The sequence below is a fragment of the Podarcis vaucheri genome (genome assembly GCF_965113315.1).
Source record: "Podarcis vaucheri genome assembly, chromosome: 10".
NCBI classification, from domain to species: Eukaryota; Metazoa; Chordata; class Lepidosauria; order Squamata; family Lacertidae; genus Podarcis; species Podarcis vaucheri.
The window spans coordinates 41,671,044-41,691,910 of NC_138748.1; the positions used below are offsets into that span (position 1 = coordinate 41,671,044).

Sequence of the window (20,867 nt, forward strand, 5' to 3'; positions counted from 1 at the left end):
GAGCGCACCCCGCCGCGGGGATTCGAACCGCCGACCATGCGATCGGCAAGTCCTAGGTGCTGAGGTTTTACCCACAGCGCCACCCGCATCCCAATATTGCCAAAAAGTAACAAATGGCAAATATCCAGATACAGCTGTTCTTGATCATGGGATCATGCCCATTCTAAAGGTTGTGCTGGTCCACACCAGTCTGGGGAGGGGCTTATTCCTACCTCTCTCTGCTGGAGGTGAAAGCTCAATGAAACTGCGACATTTCTCATCTGAAAGAAAACAGAATGGTAAAATTATCCCAGGAGCTGCAGGAAGGAGAAGTCAGCTCTTAAATCTAGATTATAGTGTTGACATTGTTCAATGTTTTTGATTGCTTCTGGGCTATGTTCTTCTATGTTCTAAGAGTAAACGGATGGCTGGCATTGGCTGTCTCTCCATTCTCAGCCCTCTGCTGTGAGGTAGGCAGGAGGGGGGAATAATATCCATTTGAAATGCAAGAACCATCTCCAGTTTAGAATACTGATCAGAATGTACTCCAGGATTGGATGTAGCTGTGGCTAATGGTTTTGTTTATTATTGCTTGAGGGCCACATTCAACCTTAGTCAATCCTTGGAGGATTCATGACTGATTGTCCATCCCCCACATACTAACAAATGTGTGTGTGTGTGTGTGTGTGCGCGCGCACGTACACACACACCTCTATTTCCCTAGCTGATTCTTTGCAGTCAAATTGACTTTTCATTCAAAATCTCTCTCTCTCTCTCTCCACTCAAATGTCCACCCATCCCTATGTGTTCACATTAATTTTTGTTCTTTTTGCTGCTGTCTGAATTTGTTCAAGTCTTGGGCCTGTTTTGGGGGCCAGAGCAGCCTCGAGAACTAGGGCTTAGATCCATGGTAGTTCACTGGACGTCATCTGAGATATGTGCAGTACAGTCCAATCTTATGCATGTTTGTTTAGGAATAAGTCTAAGATCTATAGACTCATTTCATTAAGCGTGCACAGGATTGCAGTCTTCTTCTCAAGTGAATCTTCTGAAGATAAGGCATTACTGTAAGAACAGAATTCAGGATCAGATAGGCCTTTGGCCCGATTCTGTGGAACAGTTCTTACAGACCCTCCAAGTGTCCCTATTTTCCAGGGACAGTCCTGGATTTACAGAAGCCGTCCTGGGTTCTGATTTGATCCTGGAATTTCCCAATTTTCCTTACGTCATCCCTAATTTCATTGGAGAAATGTTGGAGGGTATGGAGTTATGGAGATAAGTAACTATACAGAAGGCAGGTGAAGTTTTTTAAATGTTTAAGTTTGATTATGTTTTTATATACGTTGGAAGCCACCCAGAGTGGCTGGGGTAACCCAGTCAGATGGGCAGGGTATACATTCATTCATTCATTCATTCATTCATTCATTTATTGGATGTCCCTGTTTTCATTGGAGAAATGTTGGAGGGTATGTTCTTATGTTCGCAACATGCATCACCTGTTCAATACACAGAAACAAACTAACACCAAAAGCAAATCTGGGCATCGGTCAGCTAGTTCTTTTAAATGTGAGAAAATTTAAGAATTCTCATTTCTACTAAAGCAAATTCCAGGAAGTAAAAAATTAAGGGATTAAGATGGATTTAAAATGGCCAAGTGGTAGCCTTGCATATGTAGTGTCAACAATTGCCAAGTCTATCTGTGGTTTTATATCAGGCTATAAACAAGTGTCCAACCTGTGCGTCCTTTGCTGCAAAGTCCTTCTTAACTATATTGGTTCTCAGGCTTCTGCTTCTGCAGATTATATTCCCCAGATACAGGTTTGCCTTTTGAAAGTTATTTTGTCCTCTCCAGCTGAACACTATCTTGTAGGTTTTCTTCCCCACCCCCGCTGCCTGCAAAACTAATCTCTCCAGGTCCCTTTGTATCATTTTACCCAGCTTTTTGGTGTTCAGAATGCCTCCCCATTCTGTGACAGATGCGCATTTCATTGAGACTCTGTGTACTACTTCATGGGCAATTGAATAAAATTGACCCTGCTTACTCATACCTTGTTCCTGAATGCATTTTGGGAATGTGAAATGTTTATGTCAGTAGAGCTTGCTTCCTGAAGAGAATGATTATTTGACATCAGGATTTTATGGGGCTGGTTCTCCTCCCAGGATGTCACAAAAACCTCACAATGAGGGAGGAAAGCAAAGTGCTCTAGAGCTAGCTGTTTGGGTCCCATGTTAGCTGGATGACAAAAATGGGAATTGAACTAAAACCATATTAAATTGGCCCTCTTCTTACTACAGTGGTACCTCGGGTTACATACGTTTCAGGTTACATACACTTCAGGTTACAGACTCCGCTAACCCAGAAATATTACCTTGGATTAAGAACTTTGCTTCAGGATGAGAACAGAAATCGCGCTCTGGCAGTGCGGCAGCAGCTGGAAGCCCCATTAGCTAAAGTGGTGCTTCAGGTTAAGAATAGTTTCAGGTTAAGAACGGACCTCCAGAGCGAATTAAGTACTTAACCTGAGGTACCACTGTGTAAGAAAAGGATTGATGAACTGAGCAGGAACCATTCAGATCCCACAGTCAGCACAATGCAACAGATTCCCCCATCTTCATTGTTAATTTTGAGAAGAATTTTTTTTCCTGGTATAACGCTATAGTTCCTAAATCAAATTTGGTGCAAGTTCCCATGCAGACATACCTTTATTGCTGCAGTGGCTAACCTGTGGTCCTCTAGATGTTGTTGAACTGCATTTCCCAACATCTCTGACCATTGGCCATGCTGGCTGGGGCTGATGGGAGTTGAAGTCCAACAACATCTGGAAGGTCAGAGGTCAGCCCACCCCTGCTGCACTGAAAAGCTGGCAGCCATACTCATTTCCTTGCACCGTTTGGAGACTGAGGTGGTGTGCAACAATATTATGAAAGGAAGAAGTCCTCATTCCCAGCTTCACCCTTTGACTGACTACCTCAGTGGGAAAGCCAAGGCAGAAATTCCTTCTCTGTTGGCTTGGCTGGGACAAATTGCCATTTGGCTCCTCTGTTTCCAGAACAATTTCTCCCAGAGCCATCTCACCTGGTCGTTATGTAACTTCATTATGCAACAGTATGAAAGAGTCAGTACCTTTTGTGTTATGTCTCTTGCGTTATGGTAAAATGTCAATCTCCTTAAGTGCTTCGGTAGAAAGGCAGTACATGGAAGTGAATGAATGAAGAGGCAGACCAGAGAGATTACCTGAGCCTTCAATGTTCTCCTCGCAGGAAAGCCACATGCCTGTGTGGAAGTACCGGAAGGCAAAGCGATCGTCCCCGGTCTCCCAGCTATAGTGCACCACATCTTGGGAGGGTGCAGAGGAATTGCTGGCCCCTCCATCGGGAGGCATGGGGGCACCGATGCACTTGGTGTTCTTAGTCTTCCCGCACAAAGGCTTGGGGACTTTCTGTGTCCCCACACACCAATAACTGCCCAGCAGGGCTGTGGTGGAAAGGCTGAGAGCCAGCAGGTTCAGGACCACTGCCAGAACAGCCCGACGCCAAGGGAGGATCTTCAAAAGCTTCATCTGCAAGAGGCAAGCGAGATAGTTCCCTCAATTCCAGGGATTTATGAATCGTAAGGAAATAAAGCAATATCAGGGGGAAACATTTCAGCTCTGATGCTTCAGGCATTGCAAACTGCATTCAGCAATATAAAGTGTTGGTGCTGACCTTTACAGCCTTAAACGACCTCGGTCCTGTATACCTGAAGGAGCGTCTCCACCCCCATTGTTCTGCCCAGACACTGAGGTCCAGTGCCAAGGGCCTTCTGGTGGTTCCCTCATTGCGAGAAGTGAGGTTACAGGGAACCAGACAGAGGGCCTTCTCAGTAGTGGCACCTGCCCTGTGGAACACCCTCCCTTCAGATGTGAAGGAAATAAGCAGCTATCTTATCTTTAAAAGACATCTGAAGGCAGCCCTGTTTAGGTACGTTTTTAATATTTAATGCTGTATTGTTTTTAACACTCGATTGGGAGCTGTCCAGAGTGTCTGGAGAAACTCAGCCAGATGGGCGGAGTATAAATAATAAATTATTATTATAAATTATTATTAATGGACAGTACAATGTAATGGAGAGGATTCCTGGAAGAAGACCTGTCACATGCACCAGCAATGGGGAATCTATAGTCTACCATAAATTGTTGGGCTACACCTCATGTTGTCCCTGAGCATCGGCAATGTTGGCCATGGCTCATGGGAGTCTAACAACATCTACAGGACTACATGCTCCCATTGCTGGCATACATGGGTGGAAAGACGAGGGCCCAGAAATACGCTGCCTTTAAGTGCAACCGACAAACCAACAAATGTAAACAAGAAACAAGCCTCTCTCTTTTTAGCTACATATTGTCATGGACCAACCTGGGCCCCATGATTTGGCATACACAGAAGGCATGGAAGAGGGTGCCAGCAAAGGCAGGGGATGTGGGGACACTTCAGGGGAGGAGACTGGCACTGAGGGCAAGCATCACCCGGGAGAGGCTTGATCAGGGGGGAAGTGACTGCAAGGGTGAAGAGTGCCCTATGCCGAGTTGTCAGGATGAGGCGAATATGGGAGACCTGGAAGAGGGTGGCGGAGGCAGCAGCAGCAGGGACTGGGGAGTGAGCAGGGGACCAGTGGAAGTGTTACCAGAGGGGCCTGATCCAAGCAAGAAGGGAGTCCAAATGCCCCCCCTCCCTCCACTGCCGCTGTCAACTTGAGCTCATATGCGGGCAAGGAGGGAAAAAACAATGCTGTTTGCCTAGATGAGGAAGCGAGAAGCTGTGTTCATGTAGTCAGCAGCCTGGAGAGAAGGTGGAGAGATTCCTGAGGAAACCTGGCCAAGCTAAGGCGGGGCTGGCTGAAGAGAGCATGTGATCACTGCCCCTGTAGCCGATTCAGATTGGAACCTGCCCTAATAGTAGTGCCCTTTTTAAGGAAAGGAGAGGCAAGCCTCAAGGGTCAACACAACAATCTACAGGGTAGGCACGAAGAGGAGGAGTATTGTGAAGACTAAGGGGGTGATGTAGGGCATTGGAGAGCAGAGGATGGAGTGATTCACTGGGTGAAGGTGCAGCACCCCATCTCAAGCCTGCACCAACAGCGACACATATACAGTTCACACCTTCTTGCCCTATCTAAACGGATAATAAATTTCCTTGTTCTGTATTGACAACAGGGATGGTCTCTTCATGCAATTAACATTCCATTCTTTCAATTGCACCATCAGGTTTTGAACAGACAGGCAAAACCCATGCACCTGGAGCAGACTCCCCACCGCATTACCTTTGCTGAACGCAATTTGCAACGTCTGAACCAAGCAAGACCATTTCAGATTACGCCACAACAGGCGCAGCCCCCTCCACCCAAGGTACATACTCATTCTACAGGTTTTCAGTATTCCTCAACTTTTCAGCCCTTCACCCTAAAGTCTGGTTGCCACCTTTATGCATCAGTTTATGATTATTATTATTTTTAAAAAAAGAAACCTTCCTGAAAAATTGTCAGCATATTAGTGTGCATATCTAATAAATACATTTTGTCAGCACTTTTCTCTAATTCAATGCAGTTTTACATGTTATTTTCATCAAGGGATGCATTTGCATCCAACCTTTCCCCTAATACATACGTGTGTGTGCGTGTATTGCTGGAAAACTGCATTGCAACATTCACGGAAGTGTGGATTTCAAAAGGAAGCCACATTTTGGTTTCTTGATTGTTTCAGGAATTGCAAAGTAGGTGGGATCACATAGTGAACTGAACCAGATTTCTCCCCCATCCTGACTTCTGTGAACTCCATTGAGTTAACTTATTTTAGAATCCAAGGCATCTGAAAAACCTCTGAGCATTATTTACCCTTCCTGCTCCCTGATCTTTTCTGAGGCAGCCACGTGGTTTTGCATTCCCACCCAATATTGGTCATGCATTTTTGTACAGGAATTCTGCACACACACACACACACACACAGAGAGAGAGAGAGAGAGAGAGAGAGAGAGAGAGAGAGAGAGACTTTAGAGCCAGCAGAGTCCAACTGGGAACCAGAAGCCAATCAAAATCTATGTGGAGGTAGGAAGGAAACCCCTCTGATTTGAGGGTTGCTACTTACACATTACACTGAACAAGAGAACAAAAGAGACCACGGTTTGCATTAAAATCTGCCTGTGCTAATTTATAAGTACTGTATATATGCAGAATTTAGAAATAATTGCTTTAATTTTGATAGTAAACACATCTCACCATTGTGGGGAAGACTGTCACTGGGTGGGATCTGTATGCCCAGTCAGTCTTCATTCATGTGCTAGATGCTGATGGGCCACTTCAAGGCTTCTGCTCCTCTCTCTCCTGCCGGTTTCTTATCTTTTAAACCAGATTTAGACTGGACAGACCTTCAAATACAGGGTGCCTTCAAATAAAGGCCTGGCCCCTGAGAACCCTTCAAATAGAGGGTGCCCTGGATAAAGTAGGACACATGGCCACTCTAGATTACTTCCGCCACTTGCAGAATGCTTCCCCTCCACTGCCACAGCTTTATAACATACCAAAGCATCATCAACATTATATTTCTTACCCATCCTTCACTCTAAGTTTCTAGAGTGGGTTGCAATAATTATAGCACCTTGCAACGTATGACAGAGACAATTACCTTTCTGAAGGCTTTTCCAGTTGCTGCAGTTTAATGTGCAAGCTGCACTGAATGTCAGGTTCTGGGATTGCCTTGAATTCTACACATCTTCCAGCTAGGTTTGCAGATGTCAAACTCATCCTGACCCCCTTACACCTCTTCCTCCTCCCTTTACCCACCCACCCTCCAAAAAAATCTCAGACGCCCCCTCCCTTCAGACTCCTCAGTGATTATTAAATGCTGTCCATCCAGTCAGCAGCTGTTTTGAGGGAAATGGGCATTTTATAATCCACAATGCAATCACAGCACAGCTGTTCCGGGAGATTACAGAGAGAAAGATTGGTATTGCAGGCTGGGATTAAGCATAAGAGGTGACCTCCATTCACTGCAGGAGGAAATCTTTCAGGGAAAACAGAGCTGGAGTCATTCATGACCAGTGGCGATTAAACTGGCAACAGTTCAGAATGAGTTGGTGGGCCTCAGCTCAGGTGTAAAAGGCCCATGGCACAAAATCTGGGGAAGCCACTGATGCTTCTCCATGACTTCAGCCTTACCAAGAGAGGCAAGGGGTGCAAGTGGTCAGTAAAGACGAAATGATTTTTCATATTGTTATTGTTTCATTCATGATGCAAATTCATCTACGTCTCTTCAGTCATATGCCTGAATATGCAAATGCTGCAAATGCTGAAAATCTGTTGTATAGGGAAAGTCTGCAGGGGGCTTCTGCAAGTAGAGCTCTCCCTGTGATCAGGGTGAAATAGGGTCCACGATCACACAGAGGTGTCTACTTACATTTCAGCAAAAGTGAGTTGAAACCCCATGCAGACCTTCTCTAGGACTAAGGGAGATGCACAGTGTGCAAGGACATTGGAGGTGAGGTTTGCACACCTGTCCCCATCCACACTTCTACCATTCATGTGTTCAGGTGCTCTGATCAGACGCCACTCGGGTGTTCAGGTGCAAGATAAGACAGGACTCCTGGCAAGAGCTGTGCTGAAGAGCTTGCACAAGCCACCCCTGTCGAAACCCCCTTTTCTTCTACACAATTTTTAAAAGTGCAGGTGGCCTCTCTTCTTTTGCAGCTGGCCACCTTAGATCCGTGTCATGTGAATGTGGGGTGGGGGTGGGGAGAGAGAGAGAGAATAAACACATTCCGAGGACTGGAAATTTGGCACTGTCGCTACTTGAAACTTTCTGATAGCATTTCATTTTAATTCAAAATTTCTAACATGAGGCTTGGAGCGAGAGCGTGGGGACCAGAGAGCACACAGCTGCACAAATTGCCAGGTGTGCAATTTAGTTTCTGTTGGATTACACAGGATTAGGAAGTCCTTGAGGTAGGCATCATCGCTTACATAACTATCTAACTGGAGTAGGGAATGCTTTTAAAATTGGTGTACTCAGTGGAGGACTGATTAATTTAGTGTCCCCCTGGGGAATCAGAGCAGCTTATTGGTTTCTGGCACTGCAGCCGCACCACTAGAGTAAGACTGAGGGGTTCACAGAGTCTGAAATTTTACCCTAACCCTGAACTCGTTCTCTTGAGGCTACTTTAGATAATATAGACATGGGGGTTGAGTATTTTATTTGTTTTGACAGTTTTCCTGTCTCTTACCCATGTATGCACAGATCCTCCTTGTCCACACTTATCTAACACTTGCCAGCACCATCAGCAGAATGACCTGAATGTGTAGGCTGTTGCATAAACAAACTCTCAAATGCAAAAAGCCTCTACATTCCCAGTGGACCCTGGACCTAGTGGTATGGGAGAACACAGGAAAATGCCTGTTGGAGCAGACCAAAAGCCCATCCAGGTTAGCGTTCAGTCCTCACAGTGGCCAACTAGATGGGGAACTGCACTACATTTTACTGCACTTTGATTTGAGCTCTGCCGAGACTTATAAAACTCATATCTAGGAAAAGGAATACGAAGCAAACAGTGGCAGTTATTTATCCCAACAGTAGGTGGCACTCCTTCCTCATAATTCTTTCTGAGGGGTGGAATCCCATTTGCTCCAGTTTTTGAAAATCTCCTACCACTGGAAGGGTAAAAGACTCTTTCCTCCTTTTAATTCTTTATTTTTAAAAGGAACAAACAAAAACATTTGGATTTCTTTTTTCTCTGAATGTATTTTACCTCCTCCTCCTCCCTCTGTGACTATGGAATATTTGTGATACCACCCTAGAATTTTTATATAATCAAATCAATTACAGGTATCTTGAAAATACCTGCTGCACCATCTCCCTGCTTTTGCTGTGTCCATCCACCTAGAATTGGGCTTTCACAATAGACTTGTTTTGAGAGACAAAGCCAAAATCCCTTATTCTTTATTGCTGCTCCCAATTCTCTTCCTAGTTTCATCTTCTGCCACTTTCCACTATCTAAAGTGATCCCTTGACATGTTAGCATGATGATTTCGAATATGAAAACAATGCACTATTTATCCTTTTATAAGCATATCTACAAGGGATATATCTTATTTTGGGGGGTGGGAGGGAGGACAGGCAGGCAACTGCTGTACTAACATTTGGTATCCAAGCATAATTTTATTTTTTTAAGGTCATGCTTAAGTTAGGCTCAGCATCCCTTATGCATGATGATGCAAACACTTGATTCCTACAAATGCTGGTAGGATCTTCCTGTACTCACTATCAAATGAGGTGGATAAATATTTGCCCTGGGGGTAGTCAACTACATGAGGGAAAGTAATGCTGAAATAAATTTCAGCATTTCAGCACTGTCTCTTTGCACTGTTCACATTACTGTGATGGTACACGGTATGCCTATTCAGGCCAAGTCTCAATGGGTGATACTTAATGACACCGAGTCAATGTTAGTCATAAGAACACAAGGAGAGCCATGCAGGATCAGGCCAAAGCCCATCTGTTCCAGGATCCCATTCTCACAATGGCCAAACAGATGCCCCATGGCAAGCCCACGGGCAGGACCCAAGTGGTCTCTCCTGGCAGAGATGAGATGTGCTGAATCGGCAGCCCTGCCCTCCCAGTTCCAAGGGCAACACCCCACCTGTGACTCTCAAAGATGGCACAGCTCTTCATCGCTCCTCACGGGGGGCACAGGAGGTTTCTTCCAGTGGTGCTTCAATGATGAGTCCTTGGTAGCAGCCCTGGAAAGAGATGGGGGACTTCATCACAAACAGGAACACCAAGACAGGACAAGGCACAGAGAAATGCAGAGAGAGAGAGAGAATCAGCCATACCCAGGCAGCTGTTCTCACAGCTTATCCGATGAGGCGCTGGTTATCTTCAACCCTACAGCTTCTCTTTTTTGCCCACCCGAGTTAAAAAATTCCCACGAGATGGTCCTTTTCACTCCTGGCTTCTGCAAAGGAAGTATCCTTCCCAGGGCAATAGCACCAAGACTGCTAGACCTCTCAAAGCTGGAGACAGACTCAAATGACAGAGTGTTTTTTTGTTTTGTCTTTTTGCTTGAGCCCTAAGTAATTCCACTCAGATTGTAACCTTTATTTAGCTCTTTAACCCTTCCTTAGCAGCAGTATACGTGGGATGCGCATTTCTAGCTGGTAACTACATTTGATGGGGAGACGTGATTGGCTTTCACAAATCCCCTACTATGAAAGGCATCAAACCCCTCCGGAGATTTTAAAAATAGGAAATGACTTAATACTGGGTATTAGAAAGCTCCGGAATCAGAGCTTATTATCCAAAGAGGGGTGTTTGTCACAATTCCTCCTCCCCAAGCCTTGTGGCGTGGCCGCCATTCATTGCAATGGCAACAGATGTGCAAAAGATGCTTAGCCTTGGGTTCTGCCACAAAGATCCAAAGTCTTGTGGGTCCCTTAGCAGCTGTGTCTTGTCTACTCTAGTAAAGTAGACTTCAGAGTTCATTCAAATGAATGAGAAAGAACAACAGTGACAATGAGAGAGATAGTTTTGTAAAAGAAAAGAAAAAGCCAGAGAGAGAGAATATCATGGAGTTGCTGTGTGTGTGCTCAAAAGATGCCAGTTACATAAATATGAAGATCAGATGGAGCCACAATAGGAATTTTTGGTCTTGCATTGTGTGAAATTGTAAGCTTGGAAGTGAAATGTGAGCACCCGTTATCCATTTCTCTCTCTGTGTGTCTTAACAAAGCCTCAAATTTCTGAGGGTCCTGATCAAATGTCTCATTTCCCTCATGGGTTGATTATTTCCAAATTTGTTCATTCATTCTGAATTATGTCACAGAAGTGGCGGGATTTCCACTTTTGCACAAGGTGCTGTGTCCTAATCTAGAAGCGCTCCTCAAAGAAACTCTTGCCAGCCTCAGTTATGTCACTTGAATGGATGCTTAGCCCAGGGATAGGGAACTTAGTCTTATATTGGTAATCCTTACACCACCACCGTAAAGCAAGTTAGTTTTACTGATCAATACTAATCAATAAGGTAAAAGGTAAAGGACCCCCGGACAGTTAAGTCCAGTCAAAGGTGACTATGGGGTGCGGCACTCATTTCGCTTTAGGCCGAGGGAGCTGGCGTTTGTCCGCAGACAGCTTGACTAAACCGCTTCTGGTGCAAAGGGGCACCGTGACAGACTAATCAATATGAGCACCCTCACACAGCAGGTGGTGAGTGGACTGAGGCTGAGGGGAGATTTGAACCAGGGATTTCTCAAGCTCATGCTATTAAGCCTTAATTGCCAATTATGCAGTCTCTTTCTGGAGAACACTGGAAACATTGGAAAGATGTTCTCTGTCCAGCCCAAAGGGGACTTTGATTTCTTCAGTGGAAAGGGGGGGGGGATTACATAAGTTTACAATAAGCACCTAGAGACATTCTTCTCTCACTGGATAATTCACTTTGGCTGTACACAAGCCACTACTATGTTAACATGGGGGAATATACATATCCGGAAAATGCTTTCTTTTTTTAGTAAAAGATATGGGGAGCAAGCAGAGAGGTATGGTCACTCAATAAAGCATTAAAAAAAGTTTGGTGTTGATTGTCCATATTGTCTACATTGATTTGCAGTGGGTCTTTAGGGTTTCAGTTGGGGGAGGGTCTCTCCCACCTCTTCCTGGAGATGCCAGGGATAAAATCTGGAACCTTCTTCATGCGAATCAGATGCTCTGCCACTAACCTATGACCCGTTTCCCCGAAGACAACACAATGTGTCAGGAATTAAGGACTTGGGAGATGGCAATGGTTACTTAGCTGTGAGGGATAGACACTCTGCACCAGCTCAAGGGCAAACCTAATATATAAACTGGGCAAAATGTTAAGCTAGATACATATCTATCACAGAATAAGAAGTTTCTAGAACAGACAGACATACAGTGGGGTACCTATACGGGGAATTGTGTGAAATAATTGTTGCAGAGTTGTAAAAACAAGTCAAGCAATTGTGTTGGGGGTCATTGGTATTCAGACAGTTGTTTTCCTATGTGTGGAAAACAGGAATGCCCAGCCCATAATTTAATCACATTGTGCCAGTGGGTGTGGTAGTGGTTGCTATAGCAACAGTTTGTACTGTGTAATTCCTCTTCTTCTGGCTTTGGGCAATGAGGAGTGTCTGGCTGGGGCTGGATATTACTCGTGAGGTCTGTTTCCCACAAACAAAACCGTTTTCCCGCACAGAGATCATTTCTAGGAAGGGAACAATGCACTTATTTCACCAGCATTACATGTGAGTTGCGGATGATGAAGCCCTCATCCCGACTTGGTCAGTCCATGGCACTTTCACTCACTCAGCCTCCAGTCCCTGGAAGAGGTACTGTGGGGAGATCAAAGGAGGGGAAACTCTAGAGCCTTGTGCCAGGACAAAAGGTCCTAAGGACCCCTGGAAAATATGATTTTCCTAAGGATGCCCTTGGGAAATGGCATCTCTCAAGGGTACCTACCTGGGGTTTTGGCCCCATGCCAAAGCAGGGAGGGAGATAATTTTCCCTGCAGTTGTAGTTCTGCAGCTGCTGGTCTGGCCAGTCAGTGGGGTTTAAAAGGAGCAGGGGCCATGTGAGTGAAAGGGAGAGGATTTGGGGTGTTACAGGGGGATGAACCAAGCTTTGGCCTGCAAATCAGGCACCCTGCTTCCCAGTTTGGTGGGAAGTAGCTCGGCTTATTTCTCCAGCAAAGCTGAGGTGAGCTACAGGGGCTTCCTCATCACTATCCACATATTCAAGCCTCCTCTTTTGCAGAAAGCCGACGCCTGAACTCTTGAGCATGTGCAAGCTGCTGTAGGTGGCATCAAAAATATGCTTGTTTCCCATGGAAATCATGTGCATGAATCACAGGGTATGAATCACACTTGGGTTTACATGCTTTCACTCTGTACAAGCAAGGATTGGAGCAGCCAAGCCAACTCTTTGGACCAAGCCCTCTTCCTGAACCTTTGACAGCAATATGAGTGGCAGATATGAGCTGGTCAAAGTACTGTGTCCCTAGCTTCACCTATGGCATTCAACTTCTCATTAAAGGCACAAGAGCAGGGCAGGGCATTTTCTTCTATTATCAGTTGGCAAACTTACCCAAAACACCCTCTGATTCTCCCCACATGGGAGGGACTGCTTTGGGACTTTGGGGATTAGGATTGACTGGGTGGTGCAAAGCTCTGACTGGCCGGAGAACAGTAGATTGAGAGAAAGATCTGCAGGGCTTCTCTGACTTCAAAGAGAAGTATAAAAATTTGTTGGGCATAGGAAAGTGTGAGGTCTTGAGATTTTGAGGTTTGTTAAAATAATAATAATAATTGCTTGATATTTTCATTGGGAAGGCAGTACCTCAGTAGCCCTAGTGGACTGCTTGCCCCCCTATTCCTGACAAACATTTTTTAAAAATTAGATTATCTGGGTTTGATTTGTGGTGGTTTGTCCAAAGCAGAGAAGACCAAAAGAACAAAAAAGCAGAGTGACTTCGGGTTGTCCAGGAGAAGGCAGCTTCCAACAAATTAAAAGCACAGTAAAACATTAAAAACTTCCCTATACAGGGCTGCCTTCCGGAGACAAGAGCTAGCAACCTGATGGACAGCATGGAGTAAAACTGTACCACTGCTCCACATCAGTCCAAACCCAAAGCAGGGGGCAGCTGTGAGATGAATATTTCCTGTGGCCTGGGAATGGAGGAAGAATCTTAAGGTGAGGATCTCTGCTGCCCCCTACAGTGCTGCTAATAAATGCATCCCAACAAAAATTGTTTTCTGGAGAAAAGAGTAAGATTAAGCAATTGGACCCTGCCGTTGGTGACCGGGGCTTGTTTTTGTCAGCCAGCGATGGTATGAAGAAAAGAGGAAGGGAGGAGCACCTCTGAATGAACATGCAGAAATCTGAGGAGCAGGAGGGTGCGGTTGACAAACAGAAACATTACACAGAATTCAGATGTTGTGCATGTAGCTACTGTGCTCAAAAGAAACCAGAAAGCCATGTTGAAATGCCGCAGTCATCTGCATCGAAGATTTGCTTGCAAGTTGCTGCTCTAATGAGGCTGCTCCTAGCTTGGGGATGAACAAGAGGAATGAAATGTCCAGCAATGCCATAAGAATGTTACTGTTTTGACAAGGAATAAAGATACTGCTAAGTCACAGCAAACTTTGACACATCATGATGCAATATAAATATAAAAGGAAGGGAATGTACACACTAAGACTGGCCTTGTTCCATGTGAGTTTCATAGAAGGAAGGTTCATTTGGGTTGAGCAAATATTTGAAATATTTCCCCCTCCTTTCTCAAAACCAGGATGTCTCTAAAAAGCACAGCTTAGAAATGTGAGATGCTATTCCATTCAAATAAGGTGTTAATTAGAGGTGTATTGTTCCAATCTCATCCATGATCTCATACAATCTCATTAGCATAGGGTTTGAATTGAGGGACGAATCAGTGGTATATTCAGTCATTTACATGAGACCTCCAATTTAATTTTCCAGAGGCTTCTTGGCCAAGCAGAACGAAACCTTTGTTTTTACTCAAGTAGTAGGTATTTTCTTTTGCAATGGAATAAGGTTTTTGAGCATTAATAAAATAATGTGGCAAGCTGTTTTAAGTTTGCACAGTCGCCTCGGCCATTTTGAGCAGTACACAAAATCAAATCACTCTAAGTGCTAAAACAGGAAGCAGTAAAATGGACATAATTCTGTGTTAAAGTTTAAAAACAAAGCTTGATCTTCTACTCAATTCCTGGGGGAGGCAGTAAGATTCTGCATTTATAGCATGCACCTATGGGCAGTGACAGTATGAGAAGCCTGGGAATATTCACAAACATTCTGGCTTCTGAGGGGAATGAAGCTCACTATAGCAACTCTCTAAATTGAAAGGACAATTAACCAGAAAAGAAACTTCATACAGACTTAGGGACAGCAGTAGCAAAGTATGATAAACTCAGGAAATATGAATAGGCTTGTTATTACCTTTCATTCCCCCAAGGAAACAAAAAATCTCACTCAGGAAAGTGGGGGTGGGGAGAAGAGGAAATGATGGGGCTCTATATAGTGAGGGATAGGGAGGAAATCTGATTCAGTTCACATTTAAAGGCAAACCTTTCTAATTCACAATATCCAAAACAATATGCAAACAGAAACACAACCATTCTTTGAAATCCATGCTTCTCCAAATTCTGAGGTGCTGTTCTCCAGCCAAGTAAAAAAATGCACTTACTAGTGTAACGTATGCATAAAAATGCATATATCTGCAACAATAACACAAAAATGCATCTCATTACGGGAAAATACTTTGTGAAATTGTGTGCATTAGGCAAAATTGCATACAGCATGTGCACATTAGGAAGAATGGGCACTAAAATGCCGGTGAATTTTCATGATGGTATTTTAAAAAAATAAATAAATCACGAAGAGCTGTGGAAATGTGGAGAACCAAACTTCAGAAGGTAAAAACTAGAAATGCAGAGAAACTGAGATTGACACTACAAAAAGGCAAATGGGAGGGACAAAAAAGCACGGGACAGGCACTGTGACTATCCTCTAGTCTAGTCAATGCACCCTTTTATCAAAGGTGCGGCTGTCCTTCTTCTGAAACGAAGCTCCATCTTGAAACATGCAATTCACTCATGTTTGCTAAAAACACGCCCACAACACAAAAAACAGACAATGCCTCCTTTCTTTTCTTCCTTTCCTCTCCCAGATGTGGGAACTCTTTTAAGTGAGGCCAAGGAATGTAGGTCCTTGGAAGGGTCTGTTTCAAGAGAGAGACCCCCCACTCCCACCCCCGCCACACACAAAGAGAGACAGGCGGCCAGAGATTATTTCAGAGTTTCCCTTTGGAAGATCTTCCTCTGCCTCTTTGCTTAGGCCCTGAAGGCCACCTCAGGCTTTGCATATCACAACCACTGAGAGAAGCAGTGGTGCGTAAGTTTTCTTTTCTGCCTTTCCTGTGTCAGGTGTGAAACAGAGAATCCAATAGCAGCAGCCAGCTTCCCTGCCTTAGGTGGCACAATGTCATGATTTATTAATTGGTTATTTCTATACCGCTTAATATATTAAAATATATCTCTAAGTAGAAGAAACTGAGGCAACAGCAGACAACTTGAACAAAAATACACAGTCATATTAAAAATGTTTATATCTATCTATCTACAGTGGTGCCTCGCAAGACGAAAAGAATCCATTCTGTGATTCTCTTCGTCTAGCGGTTTTTTCGTCTTGCGAAGCAAGCCCATTGACGGATTAGCAGATTAGCGCTATTAGTGCTATTAGCGGCTTTTAGCGGCTTATCTGCTGATCGGATCAGCTGATAAGCGGCTTAGTGGCTTAGAAAAGGGGGGGGGGAACCCAGCAGGAACTCGCAAGACATTGTCATCTTGCGAAGCAAGCCCATAGGAGATTCATTTCGCGAAGCACCTCCAAAACGGAAAACCCTTTCATCTAGCGGGTTTTCCGTCTTGCGAGGCATTCGTCTTGCAGGGCACCACTGTATCTATCTATATTTATATCTATCATCTATCTATCTATCTATCTATCTATCTATCTATCTATCTATCATCTATCTATCTATCTCAATATATGTTCATTTTTCTTCTGACGCACCCTCCCTCTCAGCCTCTGGGTTCTCACCCAGAGTCAGATCAAAACAAACTCTCAGCTCACCCACAAATGTCTCACAATGAGAAGGGTTCCTGGAAACAGTGGACATCACCCTAGTCTCTCACTCTAGACTTGCTTTTCATGGACAGACCCAGGGCCTTTTTTTCCCCCAGCCAGTACTCACTGGAAATGAGCTCTGGCACCTTTTTGGTGTGTTCTGGCACCTCTGAAGTATTGCAGTGCAATTCCCTGGCACAGCGCTCAGGGCTGCGCGGTGGAGGAGGCGGGCAGCACAGTGGTTGGAGCAGTGCGGCAGAGATTGGCGGCAGAAGGTGGTGGGGCTCAACTTTGGTTCCAGCCCTCTTTTTCTAGAAAAAAAAGCTCTGGGCAGGCCCAAAGTACCTCCTCAGGCTGCCCTCAGCTGTGTCCCATTCAGCTGCACCTTCCACACTCAGTTCCAAGTACAGCTGGTTTGTTGAATTTCCCAGGAGGTCCAGAGGATGGGAGAAAGACCCTTTTCACTCACAGTTCTATCCTCTCTTCCTCCAGCTGCCCCCCATCTTTCTATAGCACTCATTTTCTCCACTGTAGTACATGTTCAATTAAAAAAAAAACACAATCCAATTTGGCATACTCTGGGCTTTCAAATTTCAGTGGTGCCCCCTGCCTCTCCCACCTACAATGACATTTTAAGTCATTGTTGTGGCGCCCTCTTAGGTCAGTGCACAGTGCAGGTGTGCTGGGCTGCCCTAAAACCATCTTTGTAAGAGTGCCGACGCATCTCGCTTCAGAAGAAAGTGAGCCAGCCTTGCTGGAATCTGAGGAAAATCCTGACTCAAAAGGTGTTATTGCATTGGTAGGTAATCCTCCGTTGATGCCAAGGAAGGGTTGCCCACCAAAACAAATATGAGCTTCAGAAGAGTGAGTTTCCTTGGGACCACAACAAGAAAATGTTAATTCCTCCCTTCCTGCTCCTGCAGTCCTAATCATTTCCTGCCTTTCAGCAGGTGGATGCTCTTGGCATTTGAAAACCAACAAACAAAACACCCTATAATAAAATTGTAGAATTGGAAGGGACCACAAGGGTCATCTTGTCCAACGCGTGGCACAAACCCACAATCTCAAGCTTAAGAATCTCATGCTCTACTGACTGAGCTATCCCACAGAGAAAGACACTTTCACGGTCATGCCTACTTTGGCACCGAGTTACTCAGGGAGTCGATCGCCATTCATTTGCAGTCACTGAGCACAGTCTTCAGTTTCTCGCCTGTAAAATGGGAACAAAAATTGCGACCTTTCTCAAGAAGATTTTGAGACAGCAAACACAATAAGGACTGCAAAGCATCATGTAAAGTTTTAACAAGTGCTATATAAATTATTAGTAATAGCAGCCACTCTTTTGGCACCTTATGTACACGATGTGGCTCCCTTTTCATACACTGCAAGTTACCCTGGAGGGCAATTGCAGCAGGCTATTTCCTTTCCGGCAATGGCTCAAATATGTTGCTGCTGCTGAATGACTTACATTTGTATCTAGAGAAAATGATTTCATTTTTATCCTGATTCTAGCCAGCTATTTGGTCATATTTGGAAAGGGGGGGGGGAAGGCTTTGAAGCTTGAGGGCTCACACCAAGAAAGTTTTTCTGTCTGCTGGAGAATGGCTTCTGTGGCTCCAAATGAGGGTGTGGGCTTTTGAGAAAATGGGTCTCTCAGGACTTCCATCTTCAGCCATGAGATGGCCCTTGTTTTTGAAAGGAGGTTGGTTTCCAATGATTCCCGATAGCTGGCAGTCGTACAAATAATAATAAATCATCTTGCCTGTTTTGCTGAACGTTACCAGTTGCTTCAAAGAGCTGCTTTCTGCTGTTTTATCGATTTGATTGCTGTTGTATGGTTCTTATTGTTGTGAGTTTTACTACTTCGTTGTAAACTGCCTTGGAAGTTTTACTGACGGGCAACATGAAAATGTCTTAAACATCTGTGTGTACACAAACATATACACAAACTGTGTCTATTTTGAAGCAGAAATGGGATGATGTGTTCCTGACAGCTACAGGCCCAGCTATCTCAGACTGGAGCTGAAATCTTGCAAGGACAGGTGGCATTTCGGAGACTGGATCAGAGAGGGGGGGGCAGGGGGAGAAAGGAAAGGTGGCATGTAAGAACATCGAGGATTGCCTTGCTGGCAAAGGCCAAGGCACATCTAGTTCAGAATTCTTGCTTCCACCAGCAGCTGTCCAGGAAACAAGGAGAGCATGCAGACAATGGCCATCTCTGGATCCACTTCTTCACCCAGCCGGGCAATTGATGGGATATTCCCACCTAGGAACATGGGAAGTTTCATTCATCCCACCAGGAGGGTCATAGCTACCAGTAAAGACATTTGCAAATATTTGCTACCCTTGCCGTGACAGCAGACAGGCAAGAGGAAGCCCTGTGAGTGATGCCCCGAGCCCAGTCTGCGTTGCAGTGCGGGTCTAAGCAGCCACACTCCCCTGGTGCATCACGGGACCACCACCTCTTTTTGTCTACCATGCAGAGGAGAAGCAGGCCAATGGCAGCTGCTGCCAACTAGGTCAAGAACAGGCTCCTTAGTGTGAGGCATGTGATTCCCCTTAATTCCTGAGAGAGCCAACATGAATATCTGCAGCACATTTTGTAGTTATTGGATTCCATTTGTCAAAGCAACCCGGTACTCACATCTGATCTGCGTACTTGAAAAATGTCACCCCCCCAATCTCTGACAGCTCTTTGATGTCTCTTTGCCATGTGATAACTGCCCTCTTCATTCCAAGCACTCTCCTCTTCTTGCCTTGAACTAACCTCTTCATCTGAAGAGATCCCTGTGCACCCATGTGTCTCTCCATTCATCAATTGTTCCTTCCTGGTGCTCAGGGCTTGCCACATAAGCCAGCATTATACTGATGCCGTAATTCTTTCTTTACATTTCCTTGCCACGAGAAAGTTTCCAAAGGGAAATTCCAACCCCCTTTGCTGTTCCAGACACATGTCTTTTCCAAATTCCTGAATGTTAGGAGGAGTCCCACTGAAACAGGAGCAGAAACTTCTGGGAATCTTTAATTATTATTATTTTGTTACGGTTCACATTTGCATACCAAGGAATGGCCTCAGCAGAGCTATTTTCCACTGCATTCAGCACCAATATAACAGAGTGCGACTCCTGACTACGACTGCAGTTCTTGCATCTGAAAAAGTTTGCTTCAACTTCTTCCATGCGGACTACAGCTGCAGCCTGTACTGATGGCTCCCAGAGTTTTATGTATTTATCCATCACGTTTATATCCCACCTTTCCTCCAATGAGTTCAAAGTGGCGTACATTGGCCTCCTCCCATTTTGTCCTCACAACAACCCTGTGAAGTAGGATAGGCTATGAGAGACTGACTTGTGCAAGGTGAGCTTCATGGCGGAGTAGGGATTTGAACCCTCATCTCCCAGGTCATAGTCCAACAGTTCAGCCACTGCACCACGGACCGTATGACGATCTCCTGAAAGACAGTGCATTTTTGCAAAGCCTTGTGCCTAAAATATAGCAGCTAAAGGACAACACGAACAGGTGAACTCAGATGGATTTGGCTGGGAAAGGTTGTTTTTGTTTTTAAGTAAGGATAGCCTATAATCACAGAACCCACAACTCGTTATTTCTCGGTCTCTTCTCAGGAAGCTACAAGGACTTGGATCCATTTCAAGCCTTCATGTTGAAATTCCTTCTTTGTATGTATAGTACACACAGGCAGCGTGCCAGAATCCTGAGAGGCGGAGGGAAAAAGGGAGGGAGTTAAATGCCATATTATTAAAACCAGGTTCAGACACGTTGTGAAGCGTCAGAAGATAAGCTGCTGCAACACCTCTGCTGGGTTGGCTGTGCTTTGCTTTTGCCACACAGTGACTATACGCTTGGTGGCCCTCCCACTTTCCAGAGGCAGAGAAAACTGCCAGAGATGGCAGCCTTGGAGTGTTGCTGTTTGTTTACAAGGGACATTGTTGTGTGCACTTATTTTCATTAATATATGCATTTTTGTGCACAGTCTCTGTCTGCATTGCAAAATTCAGTGGAATGTGAATTGTGCATGACAGCTTGTGTTTGGTCTGCTGATTGGTGTGAGTTAGGCAGGTTTGCATTAAAATACAAACTGAGCAAGTTTCTCCCCCATTGCCCTATTGACAACGGAGAAAATATACCGTAAGCGGCTCACTCACAACCATTAGCAAGCATCAAGGATTTAAAAGGTGGTCCTTGTTACCA

The 20,867-nt window shown here is 44.8% G+C and overlaps 1 protein-coding gene across 5 annotated transcripts in view; it reads right to left on the minus strand.

Moving 5' to 3' along the window:
- Positions 1-20,867, minus strand: part of GSG1 (germ cell associated 1) — a 112,086-nt gene that overhangs the window by 6,901 nt on the left and 84,318 nt on the right. For 4 of the 5 annotated variants that reach the window (XM_082240038.1, XM_082240036.1, XM_082240034.1 and 1 more), the window contains 3 exons: positions 9,643-9,742; positions 3,215-3,539; positions 213-260 (listed from right to left, as the gene is read on the minus strand). In XM_082240038.1, the coding sequence (XP_082096164.1) occupies positions 213-260; positions 3,215-3,539 (373 nt within the window). In that variant the 5' untranslated portion in view covers positions 9,643-9,742. Of the gene's footprint in view, positions 1-212; positions 261-3,214; positions 3,540-9,642; positions 9,743-17,795; positions 20,371-20,867 lie in introns of all 5 variants that reach the window. The other variant, XM_082240035.1, reaches the window with a different exon arrangement.